At 45.1% G+C, this 27,477-nt stretch overlaps 1 protein-coding gene across 3 annotated transcripts; it reads left to right on the forward strand.

Moving 5' to 3' along the window:
• Positions 1 to 235: 235 nt before the first annotated feature.
• LOC121046685 lies at positions 236 to 9,932 on the forward strand. 3 transcript variants are annotated; one of them, XM_042288293.1, is made up of 6 exons: positions 236 to 427; positions 2,285 to 2,443; positions 2,588 to 2,703; positions 5,732 to 5,819; positions 8,587 to 8,676; positions 9,836 to 9,932. In XM_042288293.1, exons 1-6 carry the CDS (start codon positions 306 to 308, stop codon positions 9,837 to 9,839), a joined length of 579 nt encoding a protein of 192 aa, XP_042144227.1. In that variant the 5' UTR covers positions 236 to 305; the 3' UTR covers positions 9,840 to 9,932. The 3 variants fall into 3 exon arrangements, 2 of the variants coding, with proteins under 2 accessions (XP_042144227.1, XP_042144229.1); XM_042288295.1 differs by lacking the exon at positions 2,285 to 2,443 and having other exon boundaries at positions 241 to 427; XR_006077262.1 differs by lacking the exons at positions 236 to 427; positions 2,285 to 2,443 and adding an exon at positions 1,876 to 2,006.
• Positions 9,933 to 27,477: the final 17,545 nt, after the last annotated feature.

The raw sequence follows: 27,477 nt of genomic DNA on the forward strand, positions 1-27,477 counted from the left end.
TCCCGTCGTAGTTGCTGGTATTTATGTGGCTAAGCGAAGTTTCGTATCGCGTATAAAACTTTTTTTTTAATACATCTGTTTTAGTTTTTTAAGTTTGTTAAAACGTTTTATTGTTTCGGTTCGCCACTGTTTTACGAATAATGTTACGTTAACTTTTTTATTTTCGCATTTATTATGCACCTGGAAATAAAGTCGTTTACAAGCCAATCCAATCCACCCTGAACTTCATTTGCGTCGAAGTTTCCGAAGATTTGTTGCGGTTTGGTGTGTCTTTTATTTTTACGTAGAACTCATATCGATCCGATATGCCGCGTCCGAAAATGGATTTTGCGACTAATAAGTGGCGAGGCACCACGCGAGCAAGAATGAACAGCCCTGGAGGTTATGGGCACTGCTCAATTGGCTCATTCCTCGGTGCTTCTCGAAGGTAAGCCTTTTTTCTCTGTGTCCTCCTAAGCTTCCGTTCAAGCATCTCCTTGGTTTGTTTCCTTGCCCTGCCTTTGCCTAATCGCGCCCGAGAAGTGTATTCTGACAGGTATTTTCCTTAGGCGAGCATCTCTCCTCGCGCTTTTCGTCAAACCGTCCGACGGGTTGCGAGTTCTAATCGCGAAGCCATGATTCGGTCACCCAACACGTCGGTCGACCTGTCAAACGTTTTATCGCACGTGGGTCGTCACTTCGCGTCGGCACGCATCGCTGCCTACCCATATCTGTACTGGCCAGGTTTCTTTGTCGGCCCGCGCGTCTTATCGCTGTGGGTGATCTCAAGCGACGCGAGCGAAACGCGTAAAAAAAGAAAACATTGTGGTTGGAGCCGTTTGATCTACTGCACTATATGTATATATAGAGAGAGTAAAGCTATACGCACTCCGGAGTGCACTTCGGACGGAAATGGCTATACGCACTCCTCCGAGAGATCATGCCGCTCGGGCCACCCTTTTAGAACGGCGCGTGTATCACTGGGGAGCTCGTTAACACAGCCCCCCACCTGCGTTCACGCCGCTTCGCGGCGACGGTATCGGCTGCTAATTACAAATCGTAACCAGTACACGCCGCTTCGCGGCGTCCAGCCGGCAATCCAAGCCCCGCTGTCCCCGATCGCACCTCGAAAGGGAGTCCCATACCATTTAGTTTTGCAAAGTTTCTCAACACTCGATTTTTTTTTTTTACTGTTTATCGCAAAAAAAAAAAAAAGAAGTGCTTTAAATATTGCCAAATGCCTCGACAAAACAAAATGTTTGAGAAAAAAAAAAAGAAAAAAAAGCAGGCCTACTGCGGATGGAACCCGCGTCCACTTGCGTATGAAGCGGACACCTTGACCCCTATGCCATGCCTCCGCTTAGAAAATTCGTTGTGACCACTCGTTTTATGCGAGAAAAGCGGAGTGCGTATAGCCATTTCCGTCCGAAGTGCATTCCGGAGTGCATATACCTTTATGCAGAGCTGATCCAACCTGCACTCTCTTTTGCCATTGCCGGTAGCAAATTGTGTCTGTTTAGTATTGCACACCTGCCAACTTCCCCGTATTACCCAGAAGTCTTTTAAATTTTGATCAGTTTGTATGATTGACAGAAAAACTTCCCAAAAAGAGAAATTACCCTCCCCCTCTCTTTTGTACTAAAGAGTTTTTGCCATCACTGTGGACGGCTGCAATCCCATGAGCATAGGCAGTGCAATATATAAATATAATGAAGTTGTCTTCATGCAAATTTGTTCCCAATATTTCTTTTTAAAACACCCCCCCCCCCCCCCCCTCCCCTGCTTAGAAATTATCCCGAATTCGGTGTCCCCAAACTTGGAAGGTATGGTACTGTCTGTGCCTTTTCTATCTTGTGTCATTTATGTAACGTAATATATCTGTTCTTCATATTTATAATCGCTGCAGGCCTGGTGAAGGAGGAGTTGCTCAGTGAACTACTAGTTTGAGTTCCCTGAGACGGACACCACTGACATCACCTACAGTGCCGAGGTACAGGCTTAATGGCAGATATCAATAGGAGATGATGGTAAGCTGTCCTATTTATTTAGCAGTGTCGGAGTAACTCACTTGAGTTTTCATCACTGTTTTCGCTGACAGTTTGTTGCCTGCACACAAAAATGGTCCATTATTTGTCCATGTCCATTAAAATTGATGCAGCCTTCACACTTCTGCGGTTTAGAGCGATTCGCAGACATGTCGATCATAGTCGAAACAGCGTGGCTCATCATTAGAGTTGAATGCTGAGTTTCGCTTAAAAACTTTTTGGCCACTTCGATCACTACAAAACATTATTTGCCTTCTCAGGTACGCGTCACGTCTGTTTGGTGGGACAGCCACCAAGTTGACTTGGATGTCAGCGCCTGTTGTCATCAGAACCTGGTTCTTGTGCTGCCACATCATTTTTGGTGGTGGCGCTGTCGTCACCTCCCAGCGCTTGCGCTCCCCGAGTTCCCATTCAAGATGGTGAGTGGTATACTTGTGGGGGCCTCGCTGCTGCAGGTGCTGCCATGTATCTCTGGCTCGTGGTGGCTCCACCGCCATCATTTGTGCTCCCTGTGATCCCAGCCGGAGTGGTGACAGGGATTATGCAAGGGCTCTTTGTCGCAGGTGCTGCCACGGACTTTGGCTCGTGGGGGTGCCGTCGCTACTGACAAAGCCTTTGCTCCCCGTCGTCCCTGTTGAAATGGTGGCTGGAACTTGGAGAGGGTTTGCCGCCACAGCTGGTCAGTTCAAGTTCCGCACATTCTGCCGTAACCCTTGGGAATTCGTTCCTTCCATGTTGAGGTTCTAGTAGGAGAAGTCCACCGCTGTTGAGCTACATGTCACCACAGCAGTCAATCTGCAGAGGGGCATGGCCACGTGACCACACTTCTGAAATGTTAGAGCCTTGTTGTGGACATGGAGGCCGGTGTGAGAGATTTAATATGCGTCTGGCACATCTGCCCGGCGAAAGAACTCATGGGTGTGCCACATGGAAAGTGAGCAGACTGTGCAAGTCTCTTTTACAAAATGGCACTAACAATAGGTAGTGTCTGAATCATTCTTGTCTTACGTAGGTGATACTTTCTAGGCGTAATGTGTTAGTAGATAGCTATGGTGTTATTGCCTAACTCTGAACAAGATACAAAGTATGAGGCATTTTCAGGCCAAGTAAAAAATTTCTGCTCACTTTAATCTTGAAGATCTTCCAGAGTTTCACATCATCCAGCAATCCTGAAGGCGATGCACCACATGTAATTATAATTAATATTCCCGCTCTTAGTTTACCAGGAAGGTGTTCAAAAAATTGTAAGTAGTGTTAGTTGCTTAGGAGAGCGATGTGTTGCACCTTGGCGTTCCATTCACTTTGGGATGAGGTGCTTCATTCTTGTGCGTCCTTGGTTGTTTCCTTAGCCCCTAAAGATGTTGGAGATTTATATGTTTTATTTTTGGGGAAACCATGTTATGTTAGTATCTGGCATGCTTTTTTTTTTATTGCTGAAAGCTGTTTGAAGTGAGCCTTTTGTCCACCTAAGAGCATAATGATTGGGAGCTTCACTCAGGTGTGTTTTCTGGCCACACCGCAAAGCATGATTGTAAGCATCGATGCATGCTATTGATACCAAGATTGGGACTTCAGAGAGGATCAGTCAAGTCTTCCTATTTTTATTTCCATTGATTCTTTGGCATTCTAGATATCTTTTTGTAAGCGTGTTCACGTAAGCTTGTTCAACTTTCTGGGTCATAGTATCGGGTCGTTCTGTAATTATCATATGCTTTATGCATTTGTTATTAGTCTCATCTGAAGTTGTCATGGGCACATGGCTGACACATTTGGTGCTGCTTTGATTTGGAGGGTAAATATTGTCCGCCATAGGTCTAGCAAACTTCATATATTCTACACTTCAAAATTTTCTCGTAGACCTGATTACTAGGCAATAAGCTCCTTTTCAATATGTGCATTTACTTAAATTGAAAAGCCAAAAGGCTTTTAATAATCAGCCACATGCAGAATAAGAACAGTGTTTCTGCCACCTAGTGTGGGAGAAAATGGGTGGGGGGGGGGGGGGGGGGGGGTGGAGGCCAAAGCAAACGCAAGCAGTGTGAATACAACTCTAGGACTTATATGCGGGATAAGTGAGGAATTTGAACTGTCTACCAAGACCATGTAGCTCACACATTTAGCAGAGGATAATTGGGTTTGATTTAACAAGGTATTGGGGTGGTTGTAAAGCTCCTATACAGCCCCACATGGAGTCACCCTGCATGCACTGATCTAGACTGCTCGTTTCACATAGATTTTTGTGACCTATTGATCTAACTGCTTCTTTTATTTGCAAATTTTTGTGTTATTCAGGATAATTGGGAACCCAGCAAAAGGTTGGCATGTCATGGAGTAAACATGCCATTGTACAGTGTGCTTCACTCTAAAATGTAATGCATGAGCAGTGGCCAAAGATGATGACACTTGTCTAATGAGGAAATCAATGATACTGCACAAACTGAAGCATATCTTCCTGGGACCGTTGCCATTCCCCTATACAATTATTGCATGACCTCCTTGTTTTTTTTTTATTGCCCTCAGTTAATTTGACGAGGACTGGATTGCTGTTATCCTTAATAGGTCGGCGTGTCACGTTTATCTTGAGGTCCAATTAACGGGAAATTTGTTTTGATAAGTTAAATAAGGGGAACAACAAAATATTCAGAGCAATGTCTTTTTTTTTCTTTCTATTTTTTTGCATCACCGAAACATTTATTGGTCACCGCATTGAAACTGGGAGTATAACGCACGAAGAGAACTGCAGTGTGACCCTCCAGTCTCTGCCGTCAGACGATGCACACATTCTGCAACATAAGTGCAGGATCAGCTTTTTTTTTTGGGGGGGGGGGGGGCGGGGGGGGGGCGGGGGGGGGGGGGCGGGGCGGGGGGGAGGCGGGGGCGATTTTTCTGAGATGACATGAAAATGTTGTGTTCATCACCATCAAAGTGATTTGTTGTCTGCATGTTCCCTGTTTTAGTGACAAGGCCACTGACAAGCCGCTTCACGGGTACTAAATTGAACCGCTTGACAAGTTGCGTTGCTCAAACAATAGTGATACACAAATGGCAGTACGAGGACAAGTTGAAGAGCCACAAGTAGCGCTTGTCCTATCACTTCATCAACTTGCCGTTGTCCATAGCACTATTTGTGTTTTGCTCCTCTTCATCTGCTTCATAAAGAGCAAATATATAAGGCTGCTTAATAAAATGACAGCGTCCGTCAAATCGGTAAACATTTCTCTGTAAAACATATTGCCCTATCCAAGTCCAAGTCTCGTTTTCACGATGAGTCGCATAGTGAATCGGCTAACAATGGTTGATGAATATGATGTAGTTCTACTGAATCAGTAGCATACTTCAATCTCTCTTCTGCACAAAACCTATGTTTCGGAGCGGTTGACATAGTGTTTTCTCGACAGCCGAGGGGCTTGAAGCAGGTGCTTAATGTCTGTGAGCCTCCACCATTGAAATTTTAACTTGTCACTTGCTCTAGAACTTGATAATGGAGCAATGGCAGATTTTATGAAGTTTGCAAAACCGACGTCGGAGACCTTCGAATGGGAAAGGTTTACAGGGCTAGAAAAATAATGACAGCACGTCCTCACTCACAATTATCTGTAATAAAAAGACGGTGCCCAAAGAACTGTAGCTAGTTTTAAGTGTCACTCGCTGAAGCGGTTTGTATATTGTGTTAATTCCTGCATTATGCTGTTTTTTTTCTGTTTCAGGATCCAGTGTTACATTCCTGTGGCTTTTTGGTTGTTTCCCAATTATTGAAGGGAGTTGCAGGCTTATCATGGGCGACACAGTGCTTTGGTGAGTGTACCTTTTATTTACTGCTTGGCCAATCAAATCGAGTGGCTTTGCAGGAAACTCTCTACAGTTTCAGGATGTTTGAGGGTGTGTTCTCCTTCAGACATTCTGAAATGGCACAAATTTTTTTGTGCTGCATCACTACACTCTGTTGAATGACCAGCTGAAATCGTAGTAGAAGCTACATGCTCGTTGGACCAGTCATATGTCTACCTTTCGCCATGTGTTACACTCCCGCCCATAACCATGTGTAGAAGGCGGGGTCAGGTAACGAGAGGGAGGTGGTTGATTGATCCGGTGGGTGCATAGTTACCACCACAGTCAGCTTAGAGGTGAATGTTAATTACTCAAGCTTTAAATAGGTCACAGTACTCAAAGCTTGAGGAACACCTGAGAAGTTTTAGAATGTTTTTATTTACCGTGTCTACTCGCTCCATGAGTCTCAAACTACGTCCAACTCGGCTAGCCATCAAGCCAATTTTCTTTCGCCGCCAAGCGGCCAGGCCACTTCAAACCAGGCAAAGCATAGCGGTACATGCTTTCATGGCTGCAAGTGTGTAGTTGCGGATGTGATCAAGAGTGAAACCGAGCGGCGCATACACGTAACAAAGCTGGGGTCGAGGAATTGCCCAGCTTTGGACATGTTTCGCCCACCGAATGCATTGATGTCAACAAACACGCGGTCATCTGTAGTGTGCCTTCGGACAGTGAAATCGTGAAAGTGGTTAGGCCTAAGGACGGTCGCGTCACTCACCATGCTGAGTGAGCTTCCCTAGTAAAAAAATTTAAATGTATAAAAAAATTTATGTCCAACAAACACGTATGATCCAATAAGATCATATAAAAAAATACAAGAACCTTATAAAAACATATAAGAACAATATAAAATTATATTTGAACTTATAAGAAACTTCTTTTCAGTTTCTTAAAACTTCTTATATAATCTTATATATTTCCTATATTGTTCTCATACGTTTTTATAAGGTTTTTATATGATCTTATTTGGTCATATGCTTTTATTGGACACCTAAATTTCTTACATGCAAGATTTTTTTACTATTCACTAGGAGGGCGCTTTTCCTTTGACAGAAGGCACACCGAAAGCACCCTAAAAAAAGGTTTTCAAATTGTAGAACATGGTTATTGTAGCGCACCCACGACCAGCCGTCAATGCGCCTCCATCAGTGGAGACATGCCACAGTACTTTGCCGTGTCATACTGCCACGTAAAATTACATTTTCGCGAAGTGTGTAAATGCAGAAATTTACCCTGCATAATGAACGCACCCCCGAAATATATGTCAATTTCAGAATAAAGAGGTGTGTTCATTATGCGGGTAAATGTGGTAAAAAAGTTAATGATGACTCAAACAAATGCAAAACTCATACATTGGAATTTGAAAAAAATCACCAACCATATCCTACAACAAGGTCCCAACGTTTCAAAAACAGCTTGTTTTTTTCTTCAGGGGTGACTGCTTCCAGATAGGGGACAACAGCTTCGTTTTCTTCTACGATAGTCTCTTTTTTTTTTCACTTCGTTAGGTGGCTGAGTCCGTTCACGTAGCATGATGGCAATGTGCCAGTGGACCTATTGATGTTTCCTGGTGTTGTTTGGATATGCCATGACTATAAAAAGCTGCTGGCAGAAGTTTGTCTCAACATTTATGAGGGTGTTGGCAAAGTTGGTGCGATATTCATTGTCCTCACAGTGCTCTGCAACAGCGCTGCGCTCGTGGTAGAATTTGCAGTTGTTTTTGTGTTGTTGAATTCTTTCTGGGAAGTTCTTTGTTTTTCCAATGTAGGTGGCATGGAATTGAATATACAATGCCCTGTGCGCTTTGTTTAGAGGGATGACCTTTAATTCGCAGCATCATACGTCAAAGTGTTGATACCGGTTTGTGGGACACCTGAATACTTTCTTTTACCAGCATACATGACAGCGCTTCGCTAGTCCCCTTTATGTAGGGAACACAGATGCGGGTGTGTGGACGGATGTTTTAGAGTTTTTAAGCTTTCTCCCGACCAGGCAGGCCTCTGCCAAAATGTTTACCCTCAAAACTTGCACTGCATGTAGTAATGGCTCTTGGTCTGCGAGAATTTTGTTTTAGTTTTGTGTTTGTTGAGCATTATTGGGCAAATGACAAAGGCTATGCCGCCTCATTATGACCACAGTAAAAAGAGCTATACACTTGATAACATAGTCCTGTCATGTTTTTGCTTTGAAAAAAATGTTAACACACAAGATTAATCTATTTCTTGACCCCTTGACTGGGGACCCATGAAAAAAAATTTTTGTCCCTATTTTGCCTATATTTTTTTGTACGGAACTTTTCTTGTGCTACCAGCATAGCTTTAATTTCTAAAGGAAAATTATTTCTGGTGTTAGGGGATAGATGGTGCTTCCTCCCATACGATAAAAGGAGTGAGCGTTTAAAGACGCACTCCCCAAACTGATTGAAGAGTGGTGCATCTATGAGTGCGCTCCCCAAGCTGCTGTTAAAATTGCCAAGCATCCAAAGATCTTATCAAAAGTAATAGATAAATCTTTGTCTAAGGTGAAGTGAATATTTACATTAAATTCAAGTAATGACACAATAACAACATGGCAGTGCCCACAAGCTGCATGCGCATGAACGAATTTCACCATCCAAATTGATGAATGACCCTTTTGGCAGAACTGGACAATGAGGAAAAGGGTACCAATACTTGAGTGTAGCTTTCTAGGGGCTATTATCATTTTAAATTGCAATTCTCATTTGCTCTTTCAGCTCGCACCTTCACGGAGTACAGCAATGTGGGGAAGCAAGTCGAGGACAGCCTCTCTCGATTTCTGTCCCGGGGGCGCTATGCTCTTCCAGGTAAGCTGCTTCCCTCTCTTAAGAGACACGAGTAGACCCTTTTATTCAAGACAAGAATGACGATAATAATCACATCAAATAAAATGGGGAACAAGGGGACAAAGGAGATTCCTCTTTGACCTTTCTCCCCCTTGTACCCCTTTTCCAGGGATTATTATTGTATTCATACTTATTACATTATTGTGGAGTTCACATTTTGACAACCTGTGGTTGGCTGATGTGTTGTGGAAGTTAAAGCTATTGCACATTCAAACATTGTGTTAAATACAGTAGAACCCTGCTGCTGCATCTTTATGCAGTCGCAATAAAGGATCATGACATGAGCGAAGACGTAACTGATAATGCCCTTGGGATAGCTATAGATGTTTCAGAAAGCTGTATTCTCTGTTTACCTTACCTTAGCTTTTATGGCTGTAAAAATTATTGCCTTATTTTATATGTTGACAATTTTTTCAACACTTCTTAAAATTGTGGTTGAACTATAAGTAACACACTGTTTACAGACAAGCTTGTGTTTGCCCACAGCAGCTATGGGCACTGCATACGCAGGAACTAGATTCGTGTGAGCAGACATGTGTGTACATGGGCTGTGTTGACAGCCGCGCCATCGCAGTGATGCGTTGTCTATAGTTGCAGTTAAAAAAATATTGAAATATAAGGATGCAGAAATTCTGAGCGCATCGAGCTAAACCACAGCTGCCTCAAACAAATCACTGCACCCTGCATGCCACATCAAAGCAGTGGGGCTTGATGCAATCAGCACGGCTTGAACGTGGTGGCATGGAGGTGGTAAAGAAAAATGGGGTGTCATGAGAGCCTGAATCTCTTATTGTCATACAAGACCAAGCAAGAAACACAGTGCAGAGAGGCAAGGAGGTAAAATAAAGGGAGTAAAGCAAAAGGAACAGGGTATGTGTTTCTAGTAGTCATGTTGGCCACCTTGAGTGGCAGTGTTAGGGCATAAGAACCAAGAAGGAAATTCATGAAGCCTATAATTCTAACACATATATACTTTTGGACGTTCGATAGGACCGGTTTCCGTGAACATAACAGCCGAGAAAACATGTGAGCAAGGTTCTTCTGTGCATATTTTTGAATGTGCTGCAAGAATATTTCTGGTTATATGCCCACTTAATTTATAATGTTTTTCTTCTTTCAGCTGACACCTTACAGACATGTCAGGAAGCAAGGAAAGGTTATTTTTTCACTCATCGTTTACATTTGGGTGATTAACTTAGTCTTGAAAAAAAACACGTAATTTTAATGACATTGTGATAAATAAATTTTGGGTCTTTAAATCGTCCTTCAATCTTTGTTTTCTTCCCATATTCCAAGCCGGCACTATGTGTATCAGGCATGGAATCAATGGTAGGCCATGTAAACTATTGCAGTTTTTCGGCTCGCCAGCTTAAAGTTTACAAGGGGTTGACAATGGCGAAATGGTCACTAAATTCGATCAATTGACGTCTATGTGATAATTATGCCCTTATAAAAATGGTTGATGCCATTTTGTATTATTGTCAAATGGCAACAGGTGTTTAAGAGCAGTCAGTCAGCAGGCAACAGATGTTAATCGTCATTGAGATGTCATCTTGTTGACCCGGATAGCCATTTCGCCACCGTCAACTTTTTGCCGTTCTATTGGTTATTGTCGGTGCATTGCCAGTGTATCTACATGCTAATGCTAATTGGCTATTGGAGGCAGTGAAAAGACTATAAAATGTATAGTCCTTTGATTGCCTCCTTTAGCCATTTAACATTAACATGTAGATACACTGATGATACACCGACAATAACCAATAGAACGGCAAAAAGTTGACGGTGGCGAAATGGCTATCCGGGTCAGCAGGGTGACGTCTCAATGACGATTAACATCTGTTGCCTGCTGATTGACTATTTGTAAACAGCTGTTGCCATTTGGCAATAATATGACTTTCAAATGGCATTAACCATTTTCATAGGGGTATTACACATACCTTGGTTCATATATAGACCACGCTATCAGGAAAACACTCGTGGAACCTTCAAGACTATTCCGGCCTGTCGGCTCAGAAGGCTCAGTCAGTTCATTCGCCGACAAAGGGCACTCTTCGTGCAATCAGCTCGCTTTCTTTGTGCTCTCGGCGTCTCATGGAGATCCACGGTATCCGCGAGATAGTAACATTTTGGTTTAGCTTCATGCTCTCAAATTGTAGATTACTTACACGTTACCGCTTGCTCCTGTTTTATGTATACATCATGCACGCAGTGTTGTACGGAACGGCATTCCTCAAACGTGTTTGTTTTTCGAGGAAAGGAGGAACGCCTCCGTTTCATCTTGCATCGGCTATCTGGAACGGGAAGTTGTTACGTTTAAAAAAAAAAAAAGCACAAAAAAAACCGGGGCTTTTTTTTTACTTGAATTCATTAGGCATATAGGTCATTTATTATCGACAATTTCAACTACCGACAATTGAATAAATGGGGAAGTTTCCGAGAGATAGTCGGAAACGAAGAACTGGAACACGGCATGTATAGTTCGATGCGGATATTTTCGCTTGCTCGTTTTATTTTGTCTATTGGTGATTATTTAGCTCACTATGTCATTAATAGTACTCATATGTAGTGTTAAGGGTTAACGTAACGTCACGTTCCAAAATCTTGAAAACGTAACGGGAACGCGCTCCTTTCCAACTACTGGACCTTGTATATTGGAACTCGTCCGAGATTGTGACGGTACGAGGAACGAGCTTTCCTTCCTTGTTTTAAAGGAACGTGTACAACACTGATCCCGGCCAACGCGCTCTTTAGAAACAAGCCCCCACGAATTGTGGGCAAACGCGCAGTTCCCACGAGCCGTGGGCGCGGCGCATGCGCAGGAACCAGATTCGCGTGAAGTGTGGCATTTGCGAATATGCCCTGTCAGTAGCGGTCAACATTATTAGATAAGCTCAGTTATAGAAATGCTCATAGACCCTGCATGCACGAGCAGTACCCCCCTCACTCACCACTACTCGCCTCCCGTCGTTCAACGCGCCGGACGGCTCTTACGGTAACTACAGTGTATTCTATGGAATACGTACGTTTCGAAGTGGAGCGTCTAGATGGCTCTCCAGCTCTGCTCTGTGGAACACACAGTTCGTAAACGAAAATCTAGATGGCGCTTCGAACGACAGGAGGCGGGTTGAAGTGAGTGAAGGGGTGTACCCCCTTTTGCGGGAGTTCTGCAACTCAGGTAGTCTAGTAACGTTGGTAGCAGCGGCACCGCAGCAGAAGTATGGTGCCTGGATCGCGTCTTCGACTGGTATGTTTAGCGTCCTATCCCGCCCATACATCAAAAGTGGTCCCAATGTGGCAACAAATGACGCGAGTGTCATGCTGTTGCCTGTCGCGATCCTGGCGGTTGGCCGTAGGAATGCTGGCGAAAAGCACGAGCGAACGCGAGTGTCGCTGTTGTCACGACGTCCCTTTAGGCGTCCCAACTTCCGGCCGCTCTAGCTTTCGTGAGCTGTTACAGTGGAAAGCGACCTGCAGCAGAACAGGCGTCTGCCACTTATACCACAACTGTTGGGGCGCCGCCAGGGTCGCAGCAGGCGACAACATGACACTTCTATGACGTCATCAGGCGGAAATTGAGGGACCACTTTTTTGAACCCGGTAAACACACCAGTCGAAGACGCGTTCCAGGCACCGCAGCAGAAGTGACGTCAAAACCGCGTGTTGGTATATGGGTGCCAGCGCGCCCTCCATGAGCTGTAGAGGTCGTAAATATATGTCACCGACAGCTATAAAGGGAAACTAAAGCGGTTCTGTATTTGACAAAAAAGAAAAACAAAAAGCTCAAATCGTCTTCATTGTAGATCCAGGATCAGAAATATCGAAATTATTTTTCACTTTGGTGCTCAACGGCCTCCTTCAGGGAGCGTGACGTCATATACAGAGTTTTCAGAATCTCCGCTCTCGCGCATCTTCAGTGCCTATCAAAGCTATGTGTATACGCGCCCTCTTACAATAAAAAAAAAAAAAAAAGAAAAGTTTAAACTGCTGTCAGTGCGGGGAATATACCTTGCAAGCTTGCAATTTCACGCGCAGTCCACACGAGCGACACGCGCTTGGCAGCCCAAACTTTCTGAGTAAGACGAAACGACTGGTCGGAGGGTCAGCGTGTTTGATCGTGTTTGGTTACATCTCCGGAAAAAAATCAACGTGATACTCAGATTCACGGGATAAAAATAGTCTCAAATTTCCCCTATAGCTAGCTCGTTTTTATTTTTTTTAAGAACCTTTCTAGCTTTTTTTAAAGAGATGCTAAACCGAAATTTGGAACTGCCCAAATCTAAAGTCACTGGATTTTACCCAAATCAAGGCTGGAGCAATAGGCGGGACGCTGCAAAACCCCGAAACATTGTTCATACAGCGCGATCTCTCTATACCTGTCGGCAGTATTTTGTTTTTGCTTTTTTTTTAGGAAAAAGAAAAAAAAGAAAAGAGCGCGATTGAACACGGCCGACGAGGAAGACGAGACATGGCACGTCACGATTCTAATTCCCTCTGCTCTTCGCTTCGTCCCCTCAAGCAAGTGAACCGAAGCGAGGAGGAGAGAGGCAAAAGGCCGCTTCCCCACATTCTCAACTTTTCCAGAAAGATCGTGACGTCACAGTCCTCGCTCGATCGCGCTTTTCTTTTCCAAAGATATACGTCCATCCGTTTGGGATATCGAGGTATTTTAGTGATGTTTTGGAGCTCGTGTAGCATCCCGTTCAACGCTTCTGCGGCCTTACTTTTCGAAATTCAAATTTCAGTTCAGCATGCCTCTAGGAAACGCTGGGTGCAAAGCCTGCGTTTCCTAAAGGAAACGCAGGCTATCTTCACACTTCTTGTGGTTTTTTTTTTTTGTTTTTTTCTTGTTTTTTTTTTTATTGGTTCTTCGACGTTTTTATCGACCAACACCACAATCCTATTGGCTGTCGAGCGATAGCTTATGCAGCTCATGAGTAACGGTTTCGTTTCATGCCCTATCGTCCCCTGGCGCACTAGAAAGGCAACTGGGCGGCGAAGAACTATTTTGCATAAAACAAAAAAGCGTAAAGGTCGACGCCGGTCGAAAACGAAACCAGAAGAAATGACTGGTATCGCTTTATCGACACGAAATATGATCACAGCCGAAATATAAGGTCAAAGTAAAGTCGCGTACACCAGTAAAACCGATTTTAAAGATGCGACCAGCTGCTCTTTAACGGGCGGCAAGCGATTTAGTTTTTATTCAAGGAACGCAGCGCACCCTGGCGTTCCCTCGCGGTGGAGCTGCGGTTGATTGGCCGTACCGGGAACCGCGGCATCAAGGTGACGTCACGTCGCCTTTGTACCACTGTATCAGTGTCGCCATTCCTCTAGCAGATACTTTCTGTTCTGCCGTAGACGCCCCAAACAAAACTTTGAGCCGTGATATTTATAAAAGTACACGAAATATCGAAAAAAAAAATTATACCTTGTAAGTTGTAAGTCAGGGACACCACCTGAGCAGAAAACAGGCGTAATCCCAAAATAAAAAAAATAAAAAAAGTAATGACCGGATTGCTTTTTAAAAAATACGACAGATACGAATTTTGGCGTAAATATGTTTGATGCACATAAATAATTGACGCCGTGTGCAAAAAAAAAAAAAAAAGCTGCTAATATAGTTTTTTTTTTTTGCAAAAAGCTTTTGCGTTTTTTTTTTTTTAGTAATCTTCTGCAATGAATAATATAAATATACAGCTAGCTGAAAAGGTAACGTTAAATTGTGCCGTTGCAGACTGAGCCTGTGACAACACCAATCTTCCATCGCATTTTTGCACCAACCCAGACGCACCGAAACAGAATGACAGTGCCCCGACGACAAAAATAAGAAGCTTATGACAGCGCAACCGATATCGACGTATTCGAATCACTAAGGATAATAAAATATAACTTTCCGTTTTTTCAATCTTTCTTTTTTATTATTTTTTACTCAGTCTAAAAAAATAAAAAAAACGTACGTTCGGACTGTGCCATACCAAGCCATAGCCATACAGCAGTAACGTTCTGGAACCGGAGACCTTGGCCGCATAGCTTGGAAACTCAATGTATCTTGGGTTTAGAGAAAAACCTAATCAGACAGAAGTTTGAAGAATTCCAGGCGCTTGTACACCTTGACTTCAGGGGAACAATATGGTACTGAAGTTCGAAAGCACGCCATTTTCATTAAAACAACATACGCCTGAAAACAAATAAAACGTAAGGCCCCACCAAGACACTCCTAGCGTTGTAAAAAATACAAAACAAAACAAAATAAAGCACACCAACTCGTGTTTTGGTTTCGCAAATAAATGACAAAGGAGAAGTCAGAACCGAAGGTGAGAGAAGGCACACCATCGAAACCGCCCGAAAAGCCCGGCTCCCCCCACCGAACCAAACTCTTCTCCCTATATACACACACAGGCGGGCAAAGGCATGGCGCCGTCCCCTCTGCACTACCCCAAAGATTTTATCTAGCCATTATAATCACGTTAGCGGCACGCAACCTCTTCTGATGCGGGCACCTCGCTAAATAAGTGACCAACGCCCCCGGCCTTCGTTTCACGAGGCGCCCCTTTTGTTCTCCACGTATACTTCGCACCAGGTTCCTGGGCAGCGCGCAACGCGCACACCTCTGCCGTCTCGTGCGCACGCGTGTGCGCGAGATACCCACACATGCTGTTTTCACCTTTCCATGGACCGCAACAGAGGCTAGGCGAACCGGCGGAGCCAATCAACCACCGCCAAAAGTGCATCGTCACGGCTGTCTTCGCATAAAAATAAAAGAACCTCAAGATCACGCCGCATTCCCGAAGTACACGTGACACTGTCCCAGTGTACTTCGGTTCCGATGACTGGTAGCCTTCCGCTTGCGGTCCATCACGATGCGAAACGGAGTAGAGCATTTTTATGTGCGCGAGCGTCTGAATTGATTAAAAAATAAACAAAGAAAGCGCAACTGAACCGCGGGTTTAATTAAATTTGCGCGCAACGAGAGTGGCTCCGCTTTTAATCGACCTTACTCGCATTGCTTCTCTCCTCATGGCGCTATCTTTATCTGGCGCGAACGGGATGTGGCGTGAGTTGAATAATGCCCCACCCCCCCAGCCCCCAGCACCGGCTGGCTCTCTGTTTTATTTTTTTATTACTTTTCATTCGCGTCTAAAACTATATTAAACGGGTTCTCTCCTTTCTTACGTATATGATATGTATATGCTTCTTTTGTTTTTCCAGCTGGTTCTCAGGTTATGGTCCTTTGTTGCTGCTCTTGCTGTTTTTCGTTATTTTTTCCCCTTCTTTTTATGGTAAGTGTTTCGGGCGCGGGTTCCTGTTTCTGCTGGGAGCGGGGAGGTCACACGCTGACCACACTTCTAATTAAAATCAAAATTGCCGTACACGCGTGTTGGCCCGCTGTACGGCAAACTGGCGCCGGCGTTTTATATATCGCGCCGTGTCAGTTGTTCTCGCTTCTTGGTTTGTTGGTCTCACGTTTTTGCCCGCGGTGCATTTGCGCCCTGAATGCCGATATTGATTCAGCCGGTGGCACGCGACGAGATTGTAAAGGAGACGTCATCCCTGGGATGAGCGCGTCTACGGAGTATGAGCGGTAACGGCGTTACCGGTAACCCTTTCGGTAACGAACTAACGTACTTGTTACGTCTTCAAAACAGTAAGGTTCCTTTTTATTTGCAAGCAACGTGTAACGTATTTCGTTGCTTTTCTTTTTTTCGTAACGCCTACATTACTGTGTCTCCATTAAAAAAGTGCTCTTTTTTTTTTTTTTTTCGCACCCTCCCTTTGCAGTTTTATTCTCTCACAGCAAAGTGAGGTGAGTTTTTGGTGTGGTCAAGAATGAACTGTTCTACCTATTCTCGAAGCTTCCTGTAAAGTCGTCACACCAGAAGGTTTCATTTCGTGGACCGATCCAAAAGTCCCCATCTTCCTGGCGGCCACAGCTTCAAGATGGTGTTGATTTCGACATCTGGTGTCGCTGGTGACCCAGGAAACTGCCCAGGACGATCAAAACGCGATCGATTTAATTTGGCCTGCCCGATGCTTGATCTACGGCACAAGAAAATTAAATATTGTAGCCGAAGGCGAAGACCATGCTATGACGCCTGCCCTACCCCCCCCCCCCCCCCCCCCCCCCGGCCCTTAAAAAAAAAAGCAAGAAAAGACAGAGGTTCTATCATTTTTAGCCTACCTCTTACCTTGGTTTCGCCAGGTGCATCGCTCCCCCTCCTGGCTCAACTTCCGGCTTGGCTTTTGGCTTGGATCGACTCGGCTTCACTTGAGTCGGTCGTCGTACGCAGGCGGTGGTGGTCGCCCTCCATGAGCGCGGTGAAGGCGTCAAGTGCTGCATCTCAATCGCGGGTCAACTGGTTCACGGGGCGGGTTCAGCGACATCATCTGTTTTCGGCGCTCTGGAAGAAGGGGAAAAAAAAAAGATGGACGCACCCCTTTTTGTCTATCCCCCTCCCCCTCAGCCTCTTTCCACCGACCCTCTCCCCCCAGTCTCCTTCAATTTTCTTGTGAAGTTGCTTTCCGCCGTCCAAGTTTTATGGATGCCGATGGCCCTGCGTCGCTGTAATGGGCTAGAAACGTCCGCACTAGCGCTTCTGTGTTATAGTTTCTTCTTAGTAATAGTCTAGTTTGACAAATTAAGCAAATAACAAACACCGATCGCAGGCATCGTTCAATACAGCTTGTTATTGTTTGTTTCCTTTTGCGTGAAAGCCAAGCCGCGGCACGAGCATGCTGCCCCGAACGATGATTACACTATTCGAATGCACGCGCTTGGCAGGTACGCTGAAAGCAGGGCTCCCTCCTGAAGCTTTTTGATACATTCGCACTTTAAGCTGACAGGGTGTATCAAACTTTTTTTGTTATTATTTTTTTTATTTTGCGATTGAGCTTCAACGAATTGCAATGTGCCTTTGAACATGCAGGAAGATTGCTCGTGTCGTCAAAAAGTTTCGTGCACGACCAAAGTAAAGTGTTCTTGTTGTGCTGCAGCAATACTATACTGTCCATTAACCATACAATGCTTAACTAGTAGAGCTTAGCGAAAGTTCTGATTGCGGTAATACAAAATAAAGCTTTGATATTCTCCAAAACATTCTAGTCTCTCACAAAGCCTGGGGTTTCGAGAGAAAGGTGAGTTCTTGGTGAAGGGAACTAGGGCTTGTGGACATTATTTTTGTACAGAATGCATAAGTTCGGATGAAAATTGAAATCGTGTTCCCACATTAAACAGAAACAACAAGCACATTAATTGACTGAACGACTCGTTCGCCAAGAAATTTTTACAAGTGTGTAGCCTCGCAACAAGGTGCAAGGTGAAAGAAGACAATATTGTAATTGTTCTACGCTAATAATTAGCTTCTTTTACAAAACCTCATACTTAGGCCGTGTAACTGTGTTTTATACATGACTAAGCTGTCACGCAGAGCTATTATTAGCCACCTCGTCTGGGCTCACATAAAATGATCCTTCGAATTCCAACATGCTCTCCAATCCAAAGGCGGTTAAAATCCTAAGCTAAGTATTAATCACGATAACAACTGTTCGAGTCACATCTAATCTTGTGCAAATCATTGAATTACAAAAACTACGAGCGCAATTATAAAAAGTTCATTACCCGGCACTGAGCTGCTGCAAAATATTCTGGACACTACGCAGACAACGTCCCATTGTTACGTTCAGCCAGCACCTAAGGGGGGTCAGCATACGGATTTGTAACGTATTGGCATAGTTATGTTTTAAGTACAATATTACAAGTTAGTTCGTATAGTTTCTTGAACTATTCATAAGAATCTTCCCTGGGATATGCAAGCCTCCACCATGCAATTTTAAGGGGCATTAAACGAGTATCCAGTTGGAATTTTAGCAGTTTTCACGACTTTACTGACACTATAGTCGGTTACAAGTTAAGAAGGTAGGAGAAGCCCCTACCACAAGCGTGATGCGCCGGTTTCAAATCCCTCCGCAGTCGAAAGAAGAGTTCACTGGAAACGCTCCTTGTTCCGCTTCAATGGATAGATATTGGCTACAGAGTGATGCCAACTTGTCTCCGATCCCACTTTTTAAGAAAGCGACCTTTGTATTCATCGGAGGGGGAACCGAGCCCCTGAAAGCAGCCTTTGTATCCATCGGAGGGGGAACTTAATCCCCGAAAGTTGTCTTTGTTTCCATCGGAGCGGGAAATCTCCCTCTCGTGGCTTCCACGAGGCTAAGTCAAAATCGAAAGATAAAGGAAATATGGACAGAAAGGCAAGACCCTCTACCTTTTTGACGTGTAACCTACTATAGTAAGATCCAAGTATACTCGCACGCAACGCCGCTGACCAAGAAACCTTTTTATTATGTGACTTCAAGGATAAAAGTGAGGGTTTTCTTTCAATTCTTCCTTCACAAAAACTTGATGACGTAGCTCGGAGGTCGCAGTGCTGGCATAGTTCCGCGTTGGACGATATTGAATATGACTCATAGATTGGCCCTGGGCATTACGTGAGCATTCGATTTGGGCTCGTGACATTATTTTAACTTTCACAGCGGAGCTGTTAAGGGTTAGGTTCCCCAGGATTGTGTCCGTGTATGTCGACACAAACCTACCTGGACAGCTGCCGCCGTCGCATGTAGATGGCGGTAGCTGTCCAAGTAGGTTTGTGTCGAATGGATAGTTGGGCGTATTGGTGGCAATTCATCGTAGGAAACAGCGCGAAAAATAGACGACGACGAAGAAGCACACAGTGTATCGAGTACAGCTCCGCTGGTCTTCCTTCTTCACGAGAATGGAAAGGCTGTTTATATTTTTTACTTAGAAATTACGGCAGACGGAGTTTCACCATCCGAGCAGACAGTTTGGGTTGGCCATACGTCCAAGCTTTGCGTATGCAATGAAATTGCGGGTTGGGAGTGCGCACGCGCAGAACACAATAGAAGGGATAGCGCATTGCGTCACGCGTAAAGCTGGGGATTTTGCGTTGCGGGCTTGCGGGCTTTGCGGGCCCCTTGCGGGAAGCTCTAGAGAAGTTTCGGGGCTCAGCGAGAGCACTAGTTTCAAGATGGTGGTTACCTCAACTGGGCGCAGCATGGGGGACCTTGTGTTCGCTAAGTTTAGTGTTGCGTGAAGTTACATGGTGTTCAGCTCGGCAATTCATTCGCAGTCGAGCCAGATCGCCGAGCAGCTGAAGAAGGGAATAGTGAAAATGTTCACCGCTTGCAACGTGCGTGAAAACTGCAGCCATGCTCACCACTAAATGGACATCAGTAAGTCATGGACTTCATCCCACGATAGCATCAATAAAAGGCGCCGTTTCCACGGGACTATTGACGGAAGCACCGTTATCGAATTCGATTACGAACTCGTTTCTCATAGCCTCCATATCCCGCAGAAAAGCGCAGTTGACAAAGCAGCCGCGGCTTGGCTTCATTTACCATGCCACCCTGGTCATGGTGGCACTTGAAGCAAGCGCTATTCTTTGGCTCTTTCACAATTGATCAAGGAAAACACGTGAGATATCCACTGGGCAACGATTGCGGAACGCACAACTGAAATCATTCCGAGCAGGTAGTTTTTAACGTACTCTATGCTATCGCCTAAACTACATGGAGCTGACCTATGTCGGATTTTTCTACGTGGCTCCGCTGTTGGCAAACTTGAACACAATAAAAGCATACTAATTTTACTCTTTTGTGAAACAGCTACGCATAAATAATGTTTTATATCATAATGCACTACGCTTCAAATACTTACAGTATTATATTAATATACTTTAGGTGTATCTGTTTCTGATTCATAGGTTTCCTGTGTTCGTCCACCTTGGCCGGGCAACTATACAAAGTCAAGGCGTATTACGCTATCAGTAAACTACGCACATATACTTCAAGTGTATACCTTCCAATGTCATAAACGTACAAACATTCCTATATCTATAGTGTTTTGATTCTTATTGCCATGAACATCGCGAGTATCGTGAATGCACGAATGTGAACAAAAGTGATTGAATTGAAATCAGCTATACTCATTGTCAGCTTAAGAAACGTCAAATCGCATTGGTTGATCTACGACTAATGAGATTGCGACATTAGCCAATAAAAACTCCGAAGGACGAATAAACAGTTTTTCAAAAATGTGCGCGCCATATAGTGGCTGCTTCGGTAATTGTTCAAGTCCGCCATTGTTTTCGGGCACGCGCGCTGACTCTCTATTGGACAAGAGGGATGCCTTGGCGTTCGGCGCAAACTCGGCTAAGCTCGTAACGAGAAGGAGCGCTGCGTCAGCATTCGGCGAAGACATGGATCCGATCACGCGCTTCGTGCTCAACGAACAGATGGATGGATGTTGGACGGATGTTAATGGCTATACCCTTTGTAACAAGCGGTAGCTTCTGCCATCAACCTTAAGTCTAAAAAGAAAAGACAACCGCCAGTGTTGCCTGATGGGGTTCCAAAAAAAAGGTCCATTATGAAGCAAAAAGCGCGACCGCAATAAGAAAGACACGCCCTGACGTTTTTCAAGCTGTGTGTGGCTGCGTCGCACACGAGAAATTAAAGCTAACGAACATTAAAACTCACGGACTTAACGCGAGGCACCTCGAACGAGAAATCAAGAGTCACGAATATTTGAGCACGTGACTCAAAATGAACGATCCAGTACGGCAGTGATATCATTATTAAAAACGCGAAACTTTCGACGACAGGGCGTACTGTGATTAATCGCGCCTGTCCCGATCATCTGCGCGTAGGTCTATCCGAAAAAGGCGGGGATCCGTTGTTGTTGTTGTTGTTTTGTTTCCTCTGCGGATAACCGGGTTTGAGCAGGCAACGTTGGGTGGACGTCCTTTTACGCCAGTCCGCTCTCTAGTGTCTGACCCTGCCACCGGGGCGGCGCCACGCTCGTCTTGCACCGGAAGTAGCGGGCCCTTTTTCCACATAAGTTTCTTTATTAGAACTCCCTGATTATTTGCTTTTCTGCCCTCTTTTTTTCTCTCGGATCCACCCCACAGAGCGCTGTTTCATCCCGATGCTACTCTTTGTGGCATGGGAGAGACTTGCGAGCTAGTTTTACCATTTTTCTTTTTTCTATATTTTCAGAATCGCTGTTAGGGCTGTTTCTGTCAAAACAACTCTTGCTGCGTTTTCTTGCACTCGTTTTTCTCGGTATTATTTTTGACCGGTTTTTTAAGACTGCTTTTTTATTGATTCTCTTTTTTTTTTTTCCCGGGTGTGTCTGTTTGTCTTCGTACGACTTTAGGGTGGGGACTGTAATTAGGTTCGTGGTGGGGAGGGGTCGCTTTGTGTAAAAGGTTAAACGATGCCCCTGAGCTGGGGTCCCGTGCATGAGTTTTATACGCTCATCACCCTCTTTCCCCGCCCCCTCCCCTTCCTCCCCCCCCCCCTTGCAAAAAGACAAACAGAACAAACAACAACAAACAGCTGAAGTGCATCTCGTAAGCTGTTGTTTGTCTTGAGGATTAACGTCACCTTCAATGAAGCTTTGTTGTTTTGCGTCAGGATTGGAAGGATTAGTGGGTATACCTAGGGCTATCTGCCTTTGTCTCCAGTTCACAGTTGCGTCGACTGCGTTGCTCTGTGCGTGCGTCGGGCAGCACAGCACCTCCTCATTGGCTCGCTGTAAAGGTTGCCATAGAAACAGCTCGACGCAAGCAGGCTTAACGCAGTGAGACGCAGTCAAACGCTAAAGTGTAAACGAGCCTTTACAAAAATCAAACGCCGGCGTCCGGCGTTTGACTTTCGCATTTGAACGTGTTCGTCGAATGCAGTGGAGACAAAGACAGTTTTGTTTTTCTTTCTACTGCACTCGTCGAACACGTAAGAACGCGGAGCGGATATTTTCACTTATAAACAAATCTCACGTTTAAGGTAAAGGTAAATCATCTAAAGCTGGCATAAAAAAAGAAAAGAAACACCAAAGAGAGACTTTCGATCGCATAAAATATATTTAGAGAGTTCAAAAAATATCTGGCGATGGAATGACACGAGGAAATGTGAGGGGTGTAACGCACGTAATTCAAATTACGTTCGTTTTGCATCAGTCGAAATAGTCATCGATAACTTAAGAAATGCAAGATGTGGCCAGTCTTAAGCATTTTATTGTCGCTCTGGAGCCAGTAAGCTATAGCTACATTAGCCGGAAACACCACCGATGCACGAATCCTGGAGCAAGACCAACCGAAGTTCCACCAGATCGACCGAAGTTCTTGCATAACGGCCGCCTAGAGCACGCATACCTCCAGACCACCGCGAAATTCTCGACCGCGTCTCGCAAATGGAGAGGAGATCGAAACCGTCACGCCCCTAGTGGCTACGTTGAGAACTATACACCCGTGGGTACAACAACAACATGAATTGCTGTTTGTGTCCGACAACATGAACTGTTTGTGTACATCGGCTTTCGGCCGATGTATAACCGAACGCTGCGTCAGCCTTCGTCTGGGGCTGATGTTCGAGAAGGGTTTCCGTAACGCCGAGGCAACACTCGTGTTCCAGTTTGTACCCCGCAATCGATTCAGGGTAGATGAAGTAAAGATTTCAGTCCGTAGGCCTCGTGTGGGGCAAACCAAGCCACCTATACAGAAATCAATGCCTGCGACCATTGTTCTTTTCCTCCGAGGGTATCACAGTCAGATGGCAACAACTCGATGCGGAGCGAAAGTTCGTCTGCTCCTTGCTCAGGGGTTGCAATAATGTCAGAACGTCGACCTCTTATTGACTGACTGAAAGAAAAATAGTGGGTGGAACTCAAGACATCTAGCATTGAGGTCTACCCGCTATCCTTTTAATCAAAGCCAATCACAGCTCGGCGTCGTTCTGACGTCACCGCAACTTCTGTGCAAGGAGCAGACGACTACGCCGAGCGTCCTTCGACGTTTTGATTGGACACGAGACCCAGCCGAACACTGACACCGCACTCGTATCCAATCTGCCTCTTAATTCGACCTCACTGTGATGACGTCAATCTTGTAGTTCACGGACCTAGATTATTCTAGGTTGTGTTGGATAAACGCCAAGCTTTGCGGAAAACCATGCCGGACAAAGCCCTCTTTATTTATAGATATCAACGCAGTTGTAAGATGCTTCCAAATATCAGACTCGCGCGCAAACATAATGACTAATGGTCAGGTGGTTGACGCGCTGTTAATACCGATAAACAGCAACCGTGCCCAGACCACAGACGTTGCCCATTTATCTAGTTACTAATCGAAACCTTGCACGGATCGAGTTACCGTTAAGGACTTAATGAGCGAACATAAACACAAGTTGTAATTGGTAGCGAAGGGGACATTAGCTGGAGCCATACATAGGGGTTATGAAACGTTTTTGCTTGCTTTTTACACGAGAACACAGGTGTTTGCTACAGACACATCGGTATTGGCTTGAAGACTACACGTTAAAGCCAACGCCGATGGTGTTGTTGGCTCTATAACGTGATGACTTAATTGTAGTCTTGGCTCCAGCACTACTATAGAGTCATTGCTGATGGTGATTACTCTAAAGAGCACCGGTGTGTCGGGAGAGTTTGCCAATAGTGGTCTGCTTCTTTAGGCGCGGTAGCTAACTATAGCGATGATGTCCTAATTTAAAGGCAATAATGTTTATGATCGTTACAAAAACCTAAATTAGACAAATTGTCTCGACGGTGTTTGTTGGCTTTGACATTTATTTCCGCTTGTTGTGATCCAGTGATGCTTTAATCATAACTTGCTAGGATAATCATAAGATGCTTGGTGCTGGTCCCACTTTGCATTTGTTTTAAGCTGTCAGTAATCGCAACTCCACAATAAGTGACGCCACCCTGCGGCGAATGCGTGCTGTCTGAAACGAGACGCTCGCACCTGTCGAAACGTTCAGCGAAAACTTCCGCGGCCTGGTGGCTAAAATGTGAACCAAAGGAACGGGGATTACATGCTGCCGTTGAAGTCTCGGATAGAAAGTGCCCCTTTTACTGCCCTATTTATTTTAATTCCCAAAGGAAAAAAAAAACGCATTTCATAGAAGAAAAAGAAAAGAAGCAGGGGCTGTGCGTTCTAAAGTGTCTTCCTAGAGGCTAGACCATTAGATAGGCTCTGAGCATCAGATCTGACACCGAAAACGCGAATTATTTTTTCTGTTTTCTTTCCTATATAGGCAATAATTCTCCCGTGTCCATAACAGTCTTAAGACCTGGGCTGGATTTTTCAAATGGAATTAAGTCGGCCTTTCTTGAGGCAGCCCCGCTCAAAGCATAACCAAGTTTGGTATGTGCAAGCGCAAAAGAGTACGATCCTTATTAACCACTCCGCTGGTGAAAGTGAGCCCTGGCTGGGCGTAATTTCGAACTGTTTTTAATTAGATAATACTGATTTTGTTGAACTTAAAGGAAATTTGAGGAAGAGTACAAAAAGTAACATCTTTTGTGTACTGTCCTATCCTACAAAAACTATATGCTTTTTTAATGCGTTAGTATTTATTGTTTGGGGGCATACAGATGACTTTTGTTTGGACGGTCGTGGTTTGAACTGGACTGGACTGGCTTCGTGAGGCCGCGGTTTGGTTCCCGCTGTGCCCTTTCGCTCAGGTCGTTCGCTAGTTACGTCCACCTTCCCTACTACAAGAGAAAAGAGTCTTGTGGCACGCTTCTGATAGGTGAGCGGCGTTCGGCAACTTCCGGTTCCTTAGGAAATTTTGTTTCACTGTTGACAAACGACGACAATGAGCTGCAAGCCTGTGCAAGCAGAATTTTGAAACTTCCAGACTGTATAGTTTTCAGAACCATGCTTAGACAGGCTTGCAGATCATCGTCGTCGTTTGTCAACAGTGAAACAAAATTTCCTATAAGGAACGGAAAGTTGCCAAATGCCGTTCACTGCCGCGCGTGCAAGAGAGGACGGGATCGAGCGGCCCTGGCGGTGATATACAACGTACGCGACAACTTAGATGAGTCCTGAACCTAGGGGAAAAAGAACATATGTTTTCTATCTGGTTAGAACAGGCATGTCTAAAAAATAATGATCGTCGAAACAACATTATTTTTGCCCGATACGCTACAACACGAATTTTTTCGAGTTGCATGCGAAACCGAAACTGTGCACTAGTTGAGTAAAAACTCTATCATCATCATCCCACAGGGGTACCGTTTCGGTTTCGCCCGCACATCGAAAATTTCATATTGTAACATAAATATTGGGAAAAAATCTTTTTGTACGAACATTATTTTTTTTACTTTCCTAAGAAGTTGCCAAACTCGAGGCGTCGCGACAACGCCGTTTGCGCAGGACCGCCGTCGCCATTCGGGGGAAAAGATTCGCTCTTCGAAGAAAACTGTATGTAGACCGCAGGCGGCGAACGAGAAAAGCTGCGGTCGCTGCATCCGAAACCGCCGACGCCCGGAAGACCACTGCAGACTGGCTCTCCTACGACAACAATATGCGGACCTCTACGAGTTCGCAATTTCCATCCTTCGCTGAATCGGAACCCCTGCGCTGAATGCTAACGCATTTCGTCGAGAATCACCGTAGCGACAGCAACAATTCTGGCTTTTTTTTCTTTTTTTTTTTTTTTTTGTTTCGAAGTGCTCTATAACACGATCAGCAGCGCTGGATCTTGTTTAAACTACATAGCCTTCTCCGCGAGGCTTTAGACGCTTTCGTAGATGGCAAGTGTCTAAAAAATAAACAATAAATGGTTACCTGTTTCTATAACGTGAAAACATGACTCGTTTGGGTATTAGGTAGTCTGTAAAGCTGGCATACGAATGTATGATACTCAATTTAGAACATATACGTTTACGTATCGTGAGAGATTCAACCGTCGCGCCCCTTAGCCACCAAGTTGAGGACTAAATCTACGGGGAAAACAACAGGAAATATTTGTTCGCTTTTCCCCTATAGGTCGATTACGTCGCCAATAGACCAACACGCGGCTTTGACGTCCCTCCGCCGCAGTAGCGCTGCTGTCGGTTCGCCGCACGCGCAGACGGTTCCCTCGAGGAATCTGGTTCGCTGGGCTTTCTTTTTGCAAACGTCGTGTTGGGTCGATATTCGAACGCCGTGGCTGTTCAAGTGGGCACGACGTAGAGACCGTGATCTCCTTCGTTTACCGCCAAAAGTACCACGTCCGTTTCCATATGCTACTCGCCTTCTCTCCCTCTTCACCCTCTCCTATCATCTTTTTTCTCCTCCGCCTCCTTCGTCGAGTTAGCAACGAGACGGACCGCGACGGACAGATGGACGGACAGATTGACAGACGCGTGGACAGACAGTCGTACAGAAGCGAAGCGCACGCACAAACGCCCGCCTTAGCTGGTCTGGTGGCATTTGGAATTGGACCACTCCCACAACGCGCGGCAACGACTCTGGCGGCTGTAACGCGTTCTGCAGATGGTCTGGCGGTCTTCCCCCCTCTCCCCCACACCAAGTTTGTTCTTTCGATGGAGCGTAACGCACGCTACGGGCCACCCCTGCCAGTGGTCCAGCGCTGCGAATGAATCGCGTGACTACGCACCTCAAGCTTTGCTGCGCTCCTCCCGAATGTCACGAGACGGTCACGTGGCATCGGATGGGCTCTGATGGCTCGCGGCACCCACTGTAGTCCATCATGGTAAGGTGAAACGGAGCAGCCAGCCACACGCACCGCTGTCCTTCATCGGCAGGCAACATGCCGCTGCCAACGGATCGCGTTTGTCGGCGAAGTATAATTCGGCGAGATTACGTGCAGCGTTGAGGGGCAAGGTCGACCTTTAGTTCTCGCCTCTCTCTCACCCGCTGCCTTCATCACCCTCGA

The sequence above is a fragment of the Ixodes scapularis genome, unplaced genomic scaffold, assembly GCF_016920785.2.
Source record: "Ixodes scapularis isolate PalLabHiFi unplaced genomic scaffold, ASM1692078v2 PGA_scaffold10__122_contigs__length_95168666, whole genome shotgun sequence".
NCBI classification, from domain to species: domain Eukaryota; kingdom Metazoa; phylum Arthropoda; class Arachnida; order Ixodida; family Ixodidae; genus Ixodes; species Ixodes scapularis.

Bases quoted from the DNA above. Each gene is read 5' to 3' on its own strand.
- LOC121046685 (XM_042288293.1), top strand. From the start codon at position 306: ATGCCGCGTCCGAAAATGGATTTTGCGACTAATAAGTGGCGAGGCACC. The intron at 428-2,284 runs GTAAGCCTTTTT...TTGCCTTCTCAG, and splicing joins TTCCTCGGTGCTTCTCGAAG to GTACGCGTCACGTCTGTTTG. The intron at 5,820-8,586 runs GTGAGTGTACCT...TTGCTCTTTCAG, and splicing joins ATGGGCGACACAGTGCTTTG to CTCGCACCTTCACGGAGTAC.